This window comes from Pholis gunnellus (assembly GCF_910591455.1).
Source record: "Pholis gunnellus genome assembly, chromosome: 1".
Taxonomy (NCBI): Eukaryota; Metazoa; Chordata; class Actinopteri; order Perciformes; family Pholidae; genus Pholis; species Pholis gunnellus.
This window is the reverse complement of record NC_136528.1, coordinates 9,222,564-9,241,887: the sequence shown is the minus strand read 5'-3', so window position 1 is coordinate 9,241,887 and position 19,324 is coordinate 9,222,564. Positions and strand designations below refer to the sequence as shown.

The window sequence follows — 19,324 nt, the reverse complement described above, 5'->3', positions numbered from 1 at the left end:
TGCTAGTGTTGTTGCTTCAGAGTGCGGAGGCACAACTGTGATGTTTATACCAGTATTACCATGACAGGTTTTAGCTGAAAGACATCTTAAGGGAGTACGACCGTAAAGTACATCTATTAGGTAAGTCCCGGCTCATATTTCTTAACAAGCTACCATCGTTACAAGGGTTGTCTGTGTGTCGCGAGCTGACATTATGACAGATTTTAATATAGCTAACCTGGACCAGCTAGCTTGTTACTGTTTAGCCGAGGCTGTTTTTTAGGACTCTGTCAGCGCATGTGAGGAATGTGAGTGACTCGAGGACGTGACGCTGGTTATCTTGAACATCTCAAGTCATCAACTTGACATACAAAAGGTCTGTTGAGCTTTTGAGTTGTTTTATCTCTTGTGTTCTGGTATCACTTTCATTTATTTGTGTCTCCTCAGGGTGCTAAGATGGAGTTGAAATGCAGTATTTCATCCTATGATTACATCGGAGGGCAGTAACCTACAGACAAGAGAGACCACCTTGATATACCAAGTTTATTAAAGATGTCAGGTGGGAACCTCTTCAGCAAGGTGCGGTCCGCCTTCAGGAGAGAGCGGACCGACTGGGACCTGAGCGACACGGCGCCCTTTGACTTCTCCGACGAGCTGGTGGACGATGAGACGCCCAAATTCAACAAGCTGAAAGTGGTGGTCTCCGGGGAGATGTCGGACTACTCTGCCGGAGGAGCTACGTCCAACGGGGTGCTGGCGGTGAGCACGCTGGCGGTGGCGGACGACGATGACTGCCTGCTGGACTCCTCTTCTTCCAGCCCGGGGTTGAACATGGACCCCTGTGACAACTGCACCAGGAAGAGGGAGAAGATCAAACACAAGCGGGTGATGAAGAGGCTCGTCTTTGCAGCTCTGCTCTATTTCCTTTTCATGACCGCGGAAATTGTTGGTAAGCATGTTCAGAGAGAAACCATACATATTGTATTAGTCAGGGAGTTATAATAGGGCAGTTTATGAGCTACCTATCACAGAGAGGTGGACATGTTTGTCTGTTTAGATGAACACAACTGAGTAAAGCCAAATCTATCATCAAACTGGGTGAGACATTGATTGTTCCTGTCACTCATTAACAGTCAATTAAATTAAAGAAATGAACTCTAGTGCTCCCTGTTGAGTTAGTGTCCAGCAGTGTTTTATAGCAGAAGTAGTGTTTGCCTGAAACAAAGTGCCTCCACTAACATCATAAAACATTAACCTCACGAGAAATGGAGCAAAGTTTGCCATTTCACACAGGCTGCATTTTTAATGAGTGTCTATTGTTTTGAAACGTTGAGCAAAAACAAATCACATTCTATTCACCTCCATTGTATTGTGTTAGAGATCTAAAGAGACAGAAATCTCTAAACCTGGCTGTACGATCACAATGTGTCTGCAAGCCTAGATATCTAAATACAATCACACGGAGATTATTCTATTGAAATCCTTTTTCTACAGAGGCCCTAAAGTCTCCAAAAGGTGATATTTTTCTATCTTGTGCGCTCAAGATAAAAAGCTTTGTAGTATTTGTTTCAGGGCTGTTGTATAAGATTGAATTAGGGACCATACCGGCACCGATACTTCCTGTATCTCCCAGCTCAGCATCAAGATCACAGTATCTGCAATTCCTGTGTGTAAAGCAGCCAGAGGCTCCAATCATTGACTTTATGTCCAACAGTCATTTCAACCTCTGCTGTAGGAACTCTAAAAGCATGTCCTGCTGACTGGCTTGTGCTGAATAATCTCCTATATTATTGATTGATCTTTATAAAATACTTAAGGGTTGTTGTTATTTTATTCATCTTTGGATCATACATTGTCAGTTTGAAGATTGTTCTACCAAAAAAGCCACAAGGTTAACATGCGCTAGACGTTTCCTGTTTTGCAACCCAATGCACTGACTAGATAGAGGGCTTTTGTTTTCTTAATGAGTCTAAGAGAAAGTGATGACTGTAACATAGCTTTAAATATACCTGAAGCTCCAAAGAGTACCTGTCGGTTCACAGCAAAGCTAGAAATCTAACCATGAACTTTGCCGACGATGCGTGTCTGCATGGCGCTAACACGCATCCAAACTTGTGTTTTTAATCTCTCAAAATCTCTTCCTCATTAGATGTAATCTCGATTGTCTTTGTCGTACTTTCAGGTGGTTACTTGTCAAACAGCTTAGCCATCATGACGGACGCTGTGCACATGCTGACAGACGTGGTGGGAATTTTGTTTTCTCTGCTGGCCCTCTGGCTCTCCACCAAGCCCCCCACCAGCCGATTCACCTTCGGCCTGCATCGTCTCGGTAAACCTCACAAGCCTTTCCACTCCTTTTCCCACTTCTCATTTCTCTCCACTCCCTCTCTGTGAGACAGCGTGATGCTGGGGGATTTGATGCAGATTAATTATGTTCAACAAAGAAACTGAGTGTTCAAGCCGGATCAGGTTCCTGATTGGTTACTTTAGATTACATTTTAAATAGAGATGTAGAATTTGAATCTCTGCTAATACCTGATAACATTACCGATATAAATATTTATAATAACACCACTGTGTGTCTAGTTTCCACCAGTGGATTTACTTACAGTTAGCTGGTGTTTAGGGTAAAACACAGTTTTGTAAGTACCTCTCCTGATTCCTTACTGAACACTACGCTGTTGCCAAATGGCTACAAGCACTCCTGGAGATAAACACCAATCACATCAACTCAAATGTAGAAAGAAAGTAACATTTATGAATTAATTTATTTTGGCATATAACATTGTCAAACCTGCAGTTGGATCCTTTTGAAGCCGACTGTCACACAACGGCCCAGAGCTAAATCAACAGACAGACTGGAACAGATAGAATAATTAATAAAACAGAATAATAGACAATAAACCAGCTACAGGCTCAATTAAACATGTCATATCCAGCTGCTGCAGCAGACAGTTTATTCAGTGGTCTTGAAGTTTCAGAGAGGTGCATGTGTTTTCATTTTTAGATGACATGGCAGATTATTTCATGAGGCTGCTTCACTAAAAGTACAAGCAGTCTTTGCTCGATCCCGCTGTTCCTGAAGTATCAACCAGTTTAGAATGTGCTAGAGTAGCAAATATGAGTTCTATAATGGAAACTGTCCAACAAGGGCTTTGTAAATAAATAAATAGCTGCGACCAACCAAATTTGTCGTATAAACTTCACCTGTCATGATCGTTGGGACAGAATGGTTAAAAGTGATCTAGAGGCCTCAGACTGGAGGCAACCTCTCTATAACAGGAAGTGACACTGAAACTGCTTCTGTCGCTGCATGAAAAGCACAGCTTCTATTGTACTTTACCACCAGGGTTTGACTTCTATTCTGTGATCCTCTCACGATTAAACACAGTCAGAGTGAAAATGTTCTCTGTCAGTTATAGTGATTTATATCTCTGGATCCAGAGAAAAGCATTTGGACTAAATTGAGATAAATAAAGGCATCGTTCAGGGTTTTTAAAGTGGAATCATTTCTCGGTGGATTATAAAACAGTGTTGTCCACTTAAGTTGAATTCGACAGTCACACAACAAAGTATATATATATAATTTATATAAATTGAGAACAGGACAGCATACACACTGGATCCCTGCAGGAGCCATTAATACTAAATGTCATTGACTAGAAACAGCATGTAGCATAGAGACTGAGAGGCATCTCCGTACTGCTTGAGGCTAAACAAGTGATTGTACGATTCTAGTTCATATCCATTTAAAGGGAGAAGTGGGATTCCCTTAAGGCATGGAGAGTAATTGTTAAACTTGAACAGATTTGGATACATTTCCAGGTTCCCACGCGATCTGGAAAACCTGGAACACAGTTGACCAATTTTCCATTCATGGAAAACGCATGGAAAAACGAATTATTTCAACATTATTCTCTTGAATATGCTTTGTACCCTCAACTGATTGTGATTTCCTGACCTAGAGGTGGTATCGGCGGTCCTCAGTGTGGTGCTCATCTACATTCTGACGGCCGTGCTGCTCTATGAGGCGGTTCAGAGGACGGTGCACCAGGAGTTCGACATCGATGGAGATGTCATGCTCATCACTGCAGCTGTGGGGGTGGCTGTCAACCTTGTGTGAGTAAACGCGTATGTAAATCACATGTAAATGTGTCCTTCCAGAAAACTGTGAAGCTTTTACTAAATACCTGGAGTGCAGCTACGTGACACTGCTGAACGCGCCGCTGTGAGTGTCAGCGGCAATGTAACAGTTCGGTCCAAAGTACCGTCTGAAATGCACTTAATAACGCTAAGTTGATGATTCTCAGTGTGTAATGTTTGAACCACTGACTGCAGTCAGTTAATCCATGACTGGATCAAATACATGTAGCGTCAGTGTATTCAACAAAAACAACATTTGTTTTCTTGTGTCTTTACAGAATGGGTTTCTTGTTAAACCAGAATGGTCACCTCCACTCTCACGGCCATGGTCACTCTCACGGCCATGGTCACTCTCACGGCTCTGCAGCCGCCTCCGGTTCACAGTCGGCTGGGTCGGGTCAGCAGCACGGCAGCCTGGCTGTGAGAGCTGCCTTCATCCACGCTTTGGGAGACCTCGTCCAGAGCGTCGGGGTGCTCATAGCTGCCTACATTGTCCGCTTCAAGGTACACATGTTTGTCACGACCATTAACAATTAATACAGTTTTCTTTTAGTGACCGGAAGTACTGTTTAGGAAAAAGAATCTCTTTCATTTGATATTATTTAACTTTTTTTCCCCTTAAACTAGCTAGATTTTCTTTGTATGGGTATAGAGAGGATTATTTGCAGCTGCATTGTGCATTAAAGACTCATTTGTACCTACAAAGTAATATTACTTATTGGAAGTGTAACTGGTGATTTAGATATTTGTTGACGATTCAGTTGATCTGATGTAACTCTATGACTTCACAGCCGGAGTTTAAGTTGGCCGACCCCATCTGTACCTACATCTTCTCCATTCTGGTTCTCTTCACCACATTCCGCATCATACGAGACACATCGGTCATCGTGCTGGAGGGTAAGTCTTTGCCCCCAGAGTCCTGTCAGGTTGTGTTGTTGAGTATTTAGAGTGGTGATGTGTTTATCCCGCTGTGTCAGGTGTTCCCAGACATCTGGACACTCTGAGAATCAGAGAGGACCTCCTGAAGCTGGAGGACGTCCAGTCAGTCGATGAGCTGAATGTTTGGGCGCTGACAGCGGACAAGACTGCAGCAATAGTGCATCTGCAGCTCGGTGAGTCGCTACATCACATAATATGTTTACAGGACTGTTCTATTCAGTACTATAGTCAAATGTAGACTTTATTATTTAGACACAATAGCAATAAATGCATTTGAATTACTTAGTCTTCACACGAAAAACAGATGATTAAATTATTATGACTTGTTATTCTAAATGACAAATTTCTTGTAGGTTTTGCAATCCCATTAAGGTTTAGGTAGATGTGCATATAAAGGGGCTTTCAGCCCAAATACTGAAATGATAAAATCATTGAAGAATAGTGAAAAATGTGCATTACAAGTCACTAAAGCCCAAAATAACATCATCAAGTTGCTTGTTTTGTCCAAAAATAGTCAAAAACACAAAGATATTCAGTTTGTTATGATATAAAACAAAGAAAAGCTGCGAATCCTCAACATGTCAAAGTTGAATGTCGGGAACATCTGGCTTTTACACAGAAACGACCGAAAACAACTCATCAGATTTCAAAAATACTTGTAGATCATTTTTACTGAAAATTGCATGCAGAACTGTAATTTCAATACAAATAGAAACAGCCAAGTCACCACTTGTTTGAAATACCGTTGGCAGTGATAACAGCTTGAGGTTTGTCTGACTCTGTCATTTGTTTAAGAATTCTCTCCAACTCAGTCACGATAGATTACGAGTTCCGTCCAGGAGCAGCTACCTTCAAGTCCTTCCACAGACTCTCAGAGGAATCCATGTCAGCACATGTCAGTGTTCTGGCTCAACCACTTCTGGCTTGACCACTTTGATTTAAACAGTTTCCAGTGTTGATTTTGGCAGCGTGTTAAATGTCAGCGACTTGTCAGAGTGGCAATGTTTGTCTTCATCCCTCTGCAGCAAGGTCTGCTCTGGAATTGGCTTGTGTTTGGCTTCAGTGTGTGTTTGGGTGATGCTGCCTCCATCAGGTGGAGATGATGTTCGATGGGTGACGTGCTGAGACTTGTTTCTGCCAAATGTAGCACGTTGCATTGAGGCTCGAGACTTCAGATTTTACTTCATCAGAGCACAGTTTCTGCTTTTCGTTTCTCAAAAAAACGTGAGTGCCGGTCCGTTATCAAACTGGGGTTCATGGGCCACACACAGCCCAATTTGATCTCAAGCGAGTCGTAAATCAGTAAAACATTGCATAATAATCTATAAACACCTTCAAATGTTTCCCTTTATTTTACTGGAAAAAAAAGCGCAACTGCATTCTAAAATCATCCACAATTTATGAACAATCCATTCGCAGAACCGATGATGAACATGAGATGTCTCGCTGATCTCTCGGCTACGACTAAGAACTGACTGCGGTTTCCTCAAACCTGCCAACAACTGTCTCTTTCGACATGAGTCTGATAGTGAGGCTGAATATTATCTTCCTCGAACACTCAAAGGTTTTGTGAACACTCAAAGCAAACATTCAGTCCACATTTATCAACAACGCGACCCCCAGTGGACAAATAGGAATATCAATGCATTTTGTTGTCACACTTTGAAAAGTAATCCACAGTCGAACTCTTTGGTGAGCCGGTTCTGGCCCTCGGGCCATACGTTTGACTCCCCTGGTTTACAGTTTACTTAAATTCATGTTTGGCGGGCTCCAGATTCCTCACAAGACGGAGCTGTCTGTTCATCGTTCAAAACGGTTCTACACATGAAACATGCGTCACCCGCAGGAAACAAAAGTAAGAGGAGCGGCAGCAGTGAAGATGAGTCAACCTAACCTGCTGCTGAAAGTACAGATCTAATTGTGACTTCACGTGTGAGGTTAGAGATGTGAAACTAAATGCTTTAAGACCTAAGGGTCCTAATCCCACACTACACACTAAAATATAAGCCTTGTTGTTAACACAGGAAAGGTGTCACATTTACATAAACTGTAAAAAGTATGAAAGAAAAAAAAAACACTTACTTAACATACAAAAACTAGATATATTTGAGATTTTTGAGTGTGTTGTTGATGGTGATAAAGTCATGCTGAGTGTTGTGATAACATAATTAGATTTACTTCCTTCTTTCAACTGCAATCTATGCAGTAAAATGGGTTAGTCAGTCAAGCAGACTGTAACACTTCCTCTGTGTTATGAGTAATCCGGCTGTCTTTACCGATGACGCCACCAAAAGAAACTCAGCACCATCTAGTGGACTGAAAAAGCAATTGTTACCAAAAAGTTTAAATTGTGTTTGAAATATCAATAGTTTGTATAATAGATCGACACTTGGCGTCCGCGTATCGATACAATATTGGCACACAAAAGTATCTTAATACTATGTTGTATTGATTTTTTTACTATTCTCCACACTGTCATGCACAAGGGAAGATGGAGGCGCTGTTCACGGCTGCAAAAAATAAAAAAAAACTTAAAACAAACGGTTTTGTGAACATCCCAGAAAACAAAAATAAAACACATATAAATGTCTCTAGTTTAAATGTCAATGGCATGTATCTGCACCTGTTTCATGTCATTTCCTGTTAGCATGAAGTGGTTGAATAAGTTGATTTCTTTGTGTATAAAAAAACAACACTATACTAAGACGATTAGTATGTAGAAGGAGTCACCTGTTTTCCCGGTGTAGCAGGTACTAATGACGTTAACGATGGTTCAGTTCCAGTAAACCATTCCAGTGCCCTTAAACTAGCTCACCTAACTGGTATGCATCGTCATTCATTTGATGAATTCCACCTGTGTTTTTCCTGCTATTACAAGTCAAAATGTCTGCTGTGGAACAGACCTACATGCTGTAACTTGTTTAGATTTATTTTTCAAGTGCATCTTTGTGTCCACAGCTCCCTCTAGTGCCAGCAACTGGGAGGACGTCCAGGCGAAGGCCCGCCACCTGATGCTCCACACCTACGGTCTCACCAGGTGCACGGTGCAGGTGCAGACGCACCGGCTGAGGCTGGTACACAGCTGCACACACTGCCAGCAGTCCAGCGCCTGAAGAGACAGAGACTCATGCTGGCGTTCCATCGGGCAGTTCAGACGGCAGAGAGTAGAGTACACAGAGGGCCTGGAGGATGCACCGCTGTCAGTGCCATAACAGGAGAGACAGTATGCGGTGTGTAAATGCAAAAAAAAAGAAAAGAACAAAAGACTGGTGCCAAAGGACAGTCAGTGGAACAACAGGAGATGCACATTTCTAATTAAAGGATCACTACAGCCTCCAGGGACCCTACGCTCGCAAAAGCTTTCAAGGTGGAGATAAAATGTTTGAAGTCTCAGCCGAGAAGAATGAAAAAGAAACTTGCTCTTAATACACCATCAAAGCCTATTCCAACAGATAACTTTTGTTTTTGCCTTTTTACCGTTTGATTTATCACAACTGATGTTTTGTTATCAGGTGTATCTTTTACTTTTTGTTAATAGTTGTAAGAACTGCCTATGATTTCATCATTGTACTGAGGATGTCAGCAGATGGAAAGGTACCTCATTGTCATTTGATAATAACTGTGGTCACAATGCACATAGTCTGTCCTCACCACCGACATAAATGAGGAAAAAGAAACCTCATTGTGTCCCTTTAGTCAACATTACATCTCATCAAATGCACTTACTCATTAATGTTCTTCAGCCAAACAGACTCTGGCTGAAGAACAACAACCGTAGGTATTCTTATATCAGTTTAAATACACTTTTAACATTTTACTCTAGCATGTCTCGTTAACTGACAATCAAAGTGTGACTGACTTTGAAGAAGGGTAGAAATGCTACAGTGGACCGGCGTCAGTATGGTTTATACTCGGCTTCTTTTCATATCTTTAACTGACGGTATAATAATGAGGACAGGTTTGGGACATTTTCAGTATTTCAGATTCACTGTGTTTTCAGGGAGGGAGGTGTGAGTTGAGATTTGCCAATAATGGTGTTAATAGTGTTTTCTCTATCAAGTGGCTGTGGGGGGGGGGGGGGGGGGGGGTTTACGATAGACCTGTTCATGTCAGATATTAATTATCGCGGGAAATCAGGAACTGGATCACTGTTTTTGTTTGTAATAAAGTATTTCATCTTTTGTTTGTCTCTTATTATCTTGTATCATGACCAACATCATGTTTGGAAATTGAGACACAATTTAATCCAATTTTGTTCCCACGAGTGAAAGCTTCCACTCACTCATATGGAAGGTTTATTATTGCTGCTGACAACATGAGTTAACTGGGAGTGTGTCAGTATCCAGGAAACCACCGGCAGGCAACTCCTCTTGTTTGTTCTGCAGCCGAGCTAATAGTTAACAGCGTCCACTCGACTGCCCCGCCTTACCTCAGCGCACCATAAACTGCTGTAATGAGCCCTCTGCACTCATTAGTGTCTGTCAATAGAGTTCACTTGTCTGTGTCTCAGAAAGCAGGTTAATTGAAAACTCTTGAGTTCGTAAACCCTGAGATGAAGGAAAAGGAGTTTATCTCTGTCTCCTCCCTCTCACATTACAGACACGCTGTTTCATCTCCTCATATATTCAGACTGTAGAAGGTCTACCGCACGTCACAATCTAAATCCTGATGGATATTAGTTTGTTACTCAGGAACATCTAACGTTGCAGCTTTTATGTGTTGTTAGTCATTTATTTGAACATCTTTTTTTTTTGCCCACGTCACCCTCATCTTAGAATACAATCTCCTGTCCTTTTCTTTATACGAAACTATAACGCTCTGACTCACACTTGATGTCAACTTAATTCCTAGAATATTGGAGATTATATGTTAACATTTCTGGGTGACCAGGATCGTGGTGCAGCTGCAGAATGTAGTTTGAAAGTGACTTTCTTTTAAACAGGCTGCTAATAGAAACCGTGTTTAACTTTCCTACATTTGTGGAAGTACCTCTAATAAAGTCACTGAACGCTGTTGAACCAAGATCCAAGTAGATGTCCCAACATTTTGTGTTTTAACCTTTAAATCACCAAACACATTATTACTGGATCGAATCAGTGATCTAACAATCGTGTCTCTTATGTCTTTGATCTTGATTATTTTAAAAAGAATTATCTTCAGTTGCTGGTTCCTGTGTTTTGTCCCCGTCAGATAAAAGTAGACTTACTGCCTAATACACAGTCAGACTCCATCACTTCTTGTACTTCTTGTGTTTACTCATTGACACTTTTCCACGCTCAATGTGTCTTGTCAGGTCAAGAGAGTTATTCAAAGCGTTTAGTGCATCAAAGTGCACCACTATATTTCACGTGGGGAACTCCCATCTCTTACTTTTCGTGCACTGTGTGGTTGATTCCTGCTTTACTTGCTGGTCACATACTTGCTTTACTTGCTGGTCACATGGTGTGTGGTGTCACGATGTCGGGGACCGAGTCACGTACACCAATTCCATAACTGCAACCTACATCCTTCCTCCTCTGTCATTGTTTCCCTAATCTTTCAATAGCACTAATCTTGATAGGTAAGTTCTCTCTCTCTCTGACGACATGATCACTGAAGATGCCATCTAGACAAGACAGCACTTGTCCACTACTGTTTACATTCTCTGAAGGTAATAAATATGACCGGAAAACATCTTTAAAATCAGAATAAAAAACACATCGGATGGAACAGTAACAGTAAGGAGGAAGGAAGTGTCTGAAAATGTGAAACACCCTCGTTGACCTGGTCATGTGTAGCCCAACGTGCACGTAAGTGAAACCAAACAGATCAGGAAACAACACACACACGCCTCTCCTTCCCTCTCGCTCTGTTCACAGCCTTTGTTTCGTGTTTAATAATTCATGAAAATCCTTTTGGACTCAACAGTCCAGTGGGCTGTTGATGCCACACAATGCCATATAGTCAGACACTGTGTGTGTGTGTGTGGGGGGGGTTCTGATGTTATTGTTCTCTTCTGAGATAAGAGATGGATGGTAAGAGGATTGTCTCGTATTATAAAACACAATGGGAGTGTCGAATGCCCATGCAGCCATAAACTAAGCAGATGAGTGCATTTGCCTATTTCTTTTATGGCTGTAATTACTTTACAGCTGTCCTAGCTTGCAACTATTCACCATTTGCTTTGTCTGCAAACAACATTCAAACAAATACTGACTGTGTTTTAGATACAATGTGGAGAAAATGTCCTAAAGCAGCTGGGCACTGTAGTTTATAACAAATGTTACTGAAACAGGAGAGTATTGATCATTTGTTGGTTAAAATGTTCACTTGTGTATTATTTGGTGCCCAGCTGAGTATTTACACCACCTGTTCATTGTAATGGAGGAACATGTTACAGAGAGGATGGGACACGTTTATTGGCTTTTTTTTTTCCACAGAGGTTATTTTGTAATGTCACAGTGGGAAAATGTGTAAACAATACAATTAACGAAGGCTTAAGTCCATGAAGCTGCTTCGGTATTAAGGTCCTGGTGTTGTGAATGCTGGCTCACTGTCACACATGGACTCAGTGGACCCATCGTTAATGTTATTAGTAACACTTGTGCTTTTCCTGTTATAAGTCTATAAATGTCCGCTGGAGGCCAATGGAGCTCTATGACAGAGTTTGACAGAAAAATGTAAATTATCACCATGCAGCCTTATATTATTGTTTTATTGTGTTTTGTGATGTATTTTTACATGAAGAGGGGATGCAGCACATCTTCTAGCCAAATTCGACTAGTCACACACACCTTTTGGGATACAGATGATACCGAAAGGAGATATAACTATTAGCTCTAAATATAAGATTATCAACCTAAAGACAACAAAACAAACATTACCGCATAAATATGTTTATAGTCTCTTGAACAAAAGAAACACTCTGAAAGTTGAGCTTGCTCACAATAATAATGTATTGAACCTGTACAGTACTTACGACAACATTACTATACAACTGGGTCTACATTGTGTCTGTCACATCTAGACACTATCGTACATTAACATCGACTGTAAGAGCAATGAAACACCACAGCTTGATCAGTGCCAATGAAGCCCTCTAGCAGTAGTCACAGAGTAAATAAGTGCATTCGGTATCTGTTACCATAGTTTTCTACTGTTGTGGATGGATGTCCTCGTGCTGGGCCACTACAGAGCAGGGTGAAACCCCACCAGTGGAGCAGAAGCATTTCCGCACACTGAGTGTCAAAGCAAAGTTTGTGCAGAAAGGATTCTGTTAGACTGATGGGGGGCGGGGGGGGGGGGGGGGGGCAGGCAGGTGGTCAGACGGTGGATCTTTCTAGAAGGCGCGCGCCTTCTTTTACTTGGTGAGACTCTTCACATACTCCAGCTCCTCCACTGGTTTCCACTGCTGATTGATGGTGATGAGCTGCAGCAAAATGCCCCCAAAACAAAATTAGCCTTTATCAAAGTGACATGTGACATGAGCAGCGCGTACAAACATGTGTAAACATCATTAATCTGTTTCCGCAATGGCATGCTGGTTGTAACTTGATAACATGTCTTCCTCAGTGACTCAGCAGATTGTCGCTGCACCCTGGATATATCTGTTTGTGCCAATCAAAAATAGAAAAGGGCTTCTTAACAACCATCATTAACATTAAAAAATGTGATGTAATGTTAGACTTATTACAGATTACCTTTTGGGGTTTTGATGGGTCCAGTCTCTCCCATGGTTCGGGGTTTTTGGTCTTATTCAAACTAAAAGTGAATGAAAATTAGGATCAACATCAAGCCTTTCTTTACATGCCAGAGGCTGATAGAAGTCAGATTAAAGTATGAAAACAGGAAATAGTTAAGTGCAATTTATAGCGCTTTGTATCGTTAAGGAAATGCAGTGGATAATAATTCTATCAAAATGATAATAAAATATAATAACACTCACATAACATCAGGTTTAGTAAATAGAAAGTAGAGAGCAGCAGATGTGGCTCCTGTTGCAGCAAAAGCCATGAACCCTATCAGAGGGATCAGCTGAAACATACGTAGACAAAAACAGTTTTTAAATTTGCATCATGATATTAAAATGCATAAAATAACCTTGGGCTACAAATCCGATATCAACACATTACAAACTCAATTTTAACAAAGTAAAAATGTCGGCTCACCTCCTTTTTCTTTCTCAACATTTGGAAGAATCCAACCATTTTTACAAATTTCTCAAATACCTAAAAGAGAAATGCATCATAATTCCATTTAGGATGAGTCCATTCACTGAATTAAAGTCAGTAAGTCACAGAGGCAGCTGTGTGGAAGTGCTCACCTGTTGCTGCCGAGGTGTCCTTGACGCGTCTTAGCGCAGCATCCTGTGAGCCCGGCTGATGTAGGCTGGAGGAGAGGTAGTACGAGGTGAAAGGCACGTAGACAGTCAGAGCTTCCTGCTCTGAAAGTCCAATTCGTCAACATATCTGTAGGCAGTGATCAATACATTTTCTGGGTGTGCAGCACCCTCTTGTGCCCACATTTGAAAACTGAAAGTCAATGGCTGGCATGTGGTTTAGAGTGCAGAACTCAACATTAAGACATTTTGAGGGCTTGTAAGTGATACAAAAGAAACAAGAAAACACCAAAAGTTAACTTTTACTTATTTTATTTAAAATATTTTTTTCTGTAATAATACATTTGATCATTTATGGACATGGTCATATGTTGTTTGTCATCTGGGAGGTTTTTCATATGCTTGGATCTGCTGGGCAGTGAGAGAGGGGCTCATTTTGCCGAGCGACCGAAGGAAGTACGTGTGCCTGATGGTAGAAGCCTCCATGTTTTCCTCTTGTAACGCCAACAGAGCAGCCTGGAAAACAAAAACAGTTTTCATTCTTACTTTATCCACTTGTCGATGTCAACGCTTCGGACCAGTATTACGTTGTGCGTTTTAGAAAATAAGGTCTTCACTTTATTACCTCTTTACAGAGATTTTCCAGGTCAGCTCCAGAGTAAAGCTCCGTCTTTGCGGCCAGCTCCTCCAGACACACATCAGCACCCACGGGCATCGACTTTGTGCACATCTTCAGGATGCAAAGACGAGCCTAGACACACGGATATGTGGATATTAGTTATCTAAAGACACACCGATACAAAAATACATCATCTTCTAAATCACTTCGAAAAACCTTCTCCACAAGATTGCTGTATAAATAACGTTTTATTCCCTTGAGACGAATGGCTTACCTGCTGGTCAGGTGGCGGGACGTAGATGATGTGGTCCAGCCTGCCAGGTCTGAGGAGGGCACTGTCCAAGCAGTCAGGTCTGTTTGTGGCGGCTACAACCATCACATCTTTGTTGCATACTTCCTGGCAGTCCAACTGTCGAAGAGCAAAAACAGTTTATGGCACAAAGTGTTGACTGCATCGCCTCCTACTGATCAGGTGTTGAGCAATAGAAGGAGGAGAGACAGCCTCCATAACATCTGACCTGCTCCTGCGTGCGATTCTCCTCCGCTCCCTCCGCCTGGAGGATCTTCTCGGTCCCTCTCCTCTCCAGCGTCTTCAGGCCGACCCCGTCCATCTCATTCAGGAGCACAGACAGGAGGCGTGTCTGTACGCTGTTGGGCGTCTGACTGTTTGACCGCGAGCCAATCAGGGAGTCAATCTCATCGAGGAACAGGATGCAGGGAGCACAGGCCCGGGCCTGGCGAAACAGCTGCGTGTGGACAGACAGGTGCAGGTGTTTGTGGATGAAACGGGAGGACACGACCACAGCAGCCGTTCTCAGGCGTTATCGTGAAAAGAGAAGTACCTGCGCTAAAGCCTTCTCCGAGTCTCCGACATAAGGAGAGTAGAGGTCAGCGCCGCCGACGGACAGGAAGGCACAGTGAGATGTGCTGGCTGCGGCCTTGACGAGCGTCGTCTTTGCACATCCTGGAGGTCCGTAGAGCAGCACGCCACGGGGCCGACACAGACCCAGACGCACAAACGCCTCGGGGTACAACATCGGCCACTCAATACTCTTTGATGTTAAGACACAAGAGAGGACCGATGGAGGGAAAATGTGAGTATTTCGCTCCGACCACAGCTGTTTTATCTTTATGAGTCAACATGCTCAGATGGTTGTGTGTTTTACGTTTGTATAATTCACGCACTGACGCTCATGTACCTGTCTGAGTTTGAGTTTGACCTCGTCCAGGCCTCCTATCTGCTCCCATGACGTCGGAGAGAGCTCCGTCCTGCCCAGGCTGCTCCGCAGGCAGGAGGGACGCACCGCCTTCAGAGCCTCATGGAAGTGCTTCACACCTACCGTCTGCTCTCCTGAACCCTGCAGACAAATATTACATTGTATGTCTTCAACTCTATGGAGGGATTGGAGCAGTCTTTACACTTATATTACAATTTGCATCATTTTACCAGGATAATCAACTCAATATAAATACTAATTTCAAAGTAGTCCTGGGTGCAAATATGTGATGACCATATTTTTGGTTTATCAGGAACATGTGGCCATATATGCACTGTGGTGCATCTTTGATTTAATTATATCAACTGTATAGTACAACACACTTCCCAAACAGTGGTTTTAACTATACCACAACTCAGACACAACTTTAAATATGAACACACACGTTGAGTTGCCAAAATAATACTCTTCCCTTCTAGCTGTGAAGCCGAGCACTAATGTATTTTTCTCCTATTCAGACCCACATATAAGATGAAATGTGAGTGAAGCAGCAAATATATGATCACAAGTCATCCGAGACACCATTTGAGACACACTGTGTGAACTGCAATCCAATCTGCATGTATCCTGACAGAAGGTACTACATGTAGCTCTGAAGAGAGCTACAATGTTCCCTAGAAGTGATAAAATATTAGTGTTTTATTTTTATAGGACACGTGGCTTTATTGCTGCATTTACCTTTGAACTTCCTCGTATAGCGTGCATGGCAGCCTCTCTGCACAGGGCGCTGAGGTCCGCCCCTACATAGCCGGTAGTTCTCTGTGCGAGCTCCGCCATGTCCACACTGGGACACACGGGCATCCTCGCACACAGAACAGACAAGATGGCTGTTCTCTGCCGCAAGGTGGGGGCTCCAATGACAACCTGAAGGAAAGACGTGAAAATACAGATTGTCAAAATTGTATTTACATGTATTATTATGTCATGGGTTATGTATTTCATCATCCCCCCCCCCCACCTCTCTGTCAAATCTTCCAGGCCTGCGCAGTGCCGCGTCTAAGCTGTCCGGTCTGTTGGTGGCTCCGACGACGAGGAAGCGATCGGACCGTTTCATTCCGTCCATCAGCGTGAGGAGCTGAGCCACCAGGCGGTTCTCTGGTGCCGACGAGCCGCTTCTCCTCGGACACAGAGAGTCCAACTCGTCCAGGAACAGCACACAGGGGCCCTCTTCAGCTGCAGAGCGAGCGCGCTCAAACACAGCACGCAACTTCTCCTCACTCTCACCCGGCCGGGATCCCACCACCTGAAATTATTATTCACAATTACTATCAATAATAACAATCAACTGTATTTATACAAAAACATGCGGCACAAAGTGCTTCACAAAATAAAAAGTAAGTGTGTTTTATAAGTGTTTACTTTGTTTCAAATATTTCATTTAAATACATCTATTTATCCCCCAAAATATGTAACATCAATAGGCCTCTGGCACAAGTGCTTATAGCATGTAAAGCAACAAAAATATATAAAGTCACATTATTATTAAAAGAACACATAGTTATATAGCAGTACAGCTTGGATATGATGTTCTAGTACTTTATTTGTTGGATTATCTTTCCACAACTTCTCAATTGAGTGTTCGGACAATTTACTAATACATGCAACATATAATTACACATACTGTGATTGGAAATGTTGGACAAAATAATACAGTATGTGAAAGAATGCAATGAATACCTCTGGCCCTCTGACCACCACCAGGCTGGCTCCCACCTCCCCCACCACTCTGCGGACCAGCAGGGTCTTGCCCACACCTGGAGGCCCCACTAGGAGCACACCTCTGGGACACGACACACCGAGAGAGCTCAGGGTGCCTGGATAGAGCAGGGGCAGCTGCAGCATCTCTCTCAGGGAGGCACTCACCTAAAATATAGTTAAAAAAACAACAAATAAAGGCATCACATTGAGGGAATACACACTCTGGATGAATACTTTTAATATCGTTACGCTGACCTCGTCCAGTCCCCCCAGCGGGACTATTTTCTGGTCCTGCAGCTGACTCCTGTAATGCCTGAGCGTCTGGATGCCAACTATCTCCACACACGTTTTTGCGGTGATGAACCCAGCACTGGCAGAATCCGGATTGATGCTTTCAATAACAACATATCTAATCTCTGTATCAAAATGCTCCAGGTTTATCACGTGCTTCTCGTGGACGTGCACACATTTCAGCATGTCCTTCACAAGCTCGTGAACCAGGCCAGGAGGTGTGAGTTTCTTAAAATCCACACCCTGGGCCACCACGGTTATCTTTACACCTTTCAGTTTGGGGCAGGGCACAGGTGTGAGCTGGTCTGGGTCCAGGTTGAGATGAGTGGGTGGGTGAGAGACTAGACCGGGAGAGGAACATTTCAGGTCCATCTGCAGGAAGCCCTCTGCCAGGTCAGGTCGGGGCCAGGCGGTGCACAGGCAGCTTCCCCCAGGAACAGACACCAGCAGCGGGGAGCCCAGACTCAGACCCAGCTCTGACATCAAGCCCGGACCCAACCTGCATCTCTGAGAGCCCCAGTCCGATGGATCCACTGAGAGCAGCCTCAGAGACATTGTTGTCCATCAGCAGCCTCACTGACGGTACAACACAGAGAAGGTAAGCAGGAGAGGTTACTTATTCAGACAGACACACGCAGAGGGAGTGAAGCTATAGTGTCATCACTTTAGCTGCAATGTGATCGTTAGCTAGGCTACATGCTAGCTGTTAGCAACAGCTTCATTCTTAAGCTAGCTGAAGAGCTAAATACTAAAGTAAATACTTTAACAACAACTGTGAGGCAGTTACATACCAGATAATGAGTGAATGGTAGCTAAAATGCTATCAGTGTTAGCATTGCTGCCACAACACACCGACCAATGTTTACAAAATCCACGTGTTGTAAAAGAGGATGGCCAACCAAAAAGGTTTCCTGCGCGAGACGAGACGCTGGTTTCCGCTTTCCAAATGTTGCTATTATTATGAATTCATTTACAATGAAATAAACTATTTCTGATCTCTGATCCGTAGTACCGTTGTTATGTTTTTTGTAGACTTACATAATTAAGTGTACACATTATGCATTATTTTAATGTGTACATTATTGCATGTAATAATGTACAATTTATTTATGCAATTCCAGAATACTACTTTGGAATTATTTCTACTGTAATATATATAAATAACTTATCACAGTATACTGTTCAGCTTAGTAAGCAACATGAATTAGTATGGTTGACTTAAGGGATGAAAATAACCCAAAATTGTAGTATACAGTAACTTAAATTAGTATTTTTTCATAAGGCGAGATTTTGGAAACTCTTTTCGTACCTTTATTAACGGTTTCATTTTGTCTGTTTTGTTTTTATTATTTCCTCTTATACTTACCAATAAATACATGCCAAAAGACTATTGAACCATTACCATTGTCTCTATGATAATCCCTTTAGGGTTTACCTCTATAATCGTGTTTTTTGTTTGCATGAATTTGTCTTTTTCTTATTTTATTTTCTTATCTATTCTCATTTGTATTTATTTCCCCTAATTTCTCAATTAGCTCGGTCTGGTCACTGTTACAGGAAATATATACATAAAATGTGCCCCAAAAATATGATAAACAAAAAATGAAATGATCATAGTAACAACAACATCAACAATAATAATAATAATAATAATAACATATTAATGAAATATGCAGGCCTATGTAAATAATATTCTGATAATAATAGTGTTTTGAATAAAGAAGCAAGGAAATAGTCATAGTCGTCCAACAAATAGGTTTTACACCTTTCACTTGCGCTCTGGCGTCACCCTGCGTCCAGAAAATATAATGCAGTAAATTTAAAGATTCAATTCAATTCAATTCAATTTATTTTTGTATAGCCCAAAATCACAAATTAAAAATGTGCCTCAGAGGGCTTCACAATATGTACACATGACATCATCTTGTCCCGGAACCCTCACATTGGAACAGGAAAAACTCCCCCAAAAAATCCTCTTTAATGGGGAGAAAAGAGGAAGAGACCTGTGGGAGATCCCTCTCCCAGGATGGACAGAAGTGCAATAGATGTCAAGTGTTGAAC

At 42.2% G+C, this 19,324-nt stretch overlaps 3 protein-coding genes across 3 annotated transcripts; 1 reads left to right on the top strand and 2 right to left on the bottom strand.

Annotated features, from left to right (window-relative positions):
- The first annotated feature begins 22 nt into the window (after positions 1 to 22).
- On the top strand, positions 23 to 9,119 carry slc30a4 (solute carrier family 30 member 4). Its single transcript, XM_079161868.1, has 8 exons — positions 23 to 120; positions 427 to 928; positions 2,162 to 2,308; positions 3,945 to 4,098; positions 4,401 to 4,626; positions 4,914 to 5,019; positions 5,100 to 5,234; positions 8,020 to 9,119. The coding sequence occupies exons 2-8, from the start codon at positions 532 to 534 to the stop codon at positions 8,172 to 8,174; spliced, it is 1,320 nt and encodes a 439-aa protein (XP_079017994.1). The 5' UTR covers positions 23 to 120; positions 427 to 531; the 3' UTR covers positions 8,175 to 9,119.
- Positions 9,120 to 11,736: 2,617 nt separating this feature from the next.
- cUnh15orf48 (chromosome Un C15orf48 homolog) lies at positions 11,737 to 13,438 on the bottom strand. Its single transcript, XM_079160067.1, has 5 exons — positions 13,364 to 13,438; positions 13,209 to 13,268; positions 12,986 to 13,074; positions 12,741 to 12,801; positions 11,737 to 12,469 (listed from the first exon to the last, which is right to left on the bottom strand). Exons 2-5 carry the CDS (start codon positions 13,245 to 13,247, stop codon positions 12,401 to 12,403), a joined length of 258 nt encoding a protein of 85 aa, XP_079016193.1. The 5' UTR covers positions 13,248 to 13,268; positions 13,364 to 13,438; the 3' UTR covers positions 11,737 to 12,400.
- Positions 13,439 to 13,741: 303 nt separating this feature from the next.
- afg2b (AFG2 AAA ATPase homolog B) lies at positions 13,742 to 18,129 on the bottom strand. The gene is made up of 11 exons (XM_079167236.1): positions 18,055 to 18,129; positions 17,228 to 17,839; positions 16,952 to 17,137; positions 16,233 to 16,517; positions 15,953 to 16,138; positions 15,197 to 15,355; positions 14,840 to 15,049; positions 14,516 to 14,743; positions 14,272 to 14,406; positions 14,004 to 14,129; positions 13,742 to 13,894 (listed from the first exon to the last, which is right to left on the bottom strand). Exons 2-11 carry the CDS (start codon positions 17,816 to 17,818, stop codon positions 13,757 to 13,759), a joined length of 2,244 nt encoding a protein of 747 aa, XP_079023362.1. The 5' UTR covers positions 17,819 to 17,839; positions 18,055 to 18,129; the 3' UTR covers positions 13,742 to 13,756.
- Between the last annotated feature and the right edge of the window lie 1,195 nt (positions 18,130 to 19,324).

Bases quoted from the DNA above. Each gene is read 5' to 3' on its own strand.
- afg2b (XM_079167236.1), bottom strand. From the start codon at position 17,818: ATGTCTCTGAGGCTGCTCTCAGTGGATCCATCGGACTGGGGCTCTCAG. The intron at 14,744-14,839 runs GTACTTCTCTTT...GTCCACACGCAG, and splicing joins CGGAGAAGGCTTTAGCGCAG to CTGTTTCGCCAGGCCCGGGC. The intron at 14,407-14,515 runs GTCAGATGTTAT...GCTCTTCGACAG, and splicing joins AGAATCGCACGCAGGAGCAG to TTGGACTGCCAGGAAGTATG.
- slc30a4 (XM_079161868.1), top strand. From the start codon at position 532: ATGTCAGGTGGGAACCTCTTCAGCAAGGTGCGGTCCGCCTTCAGGAGA. The intron at 929-2,161 runs GTAAGCATGTTC...TCGTACTTTCAG, and splicing joins CATGACCGCGGAAATTGTTG to GTGGTTACTTGTCAAACAGC. The intron at 5,020-5,099 runs GTAAGTCTTTGC...CCGCTGTGTCAG, and splicing joins ATCGGTCATCGTGCTGGAGG to GTGTTCCCAGACATCTGGAC.
- cUnh15orf48 (XM_079160067.1), bottom strand. From the start codon at position 13,247: ATGGTTGGATTCTTCCAAATGTTGAGAAAGAAAAAGGAG. The intron at 12,802-12,985 runs GTGAGTGTTATT...ATTCACTTTTAG, and splicing joins TTTACTAAACCTGATGTTAT to TTTGAATAAGACCAAAAACC. The intron at 12,470-12,740 runs GTAATCTGTAAT...ATTTTGCTGCAG, and splicing joins ACCCATCAAAACCCCAAAAG to CTCATCACCATCAATCAGCA.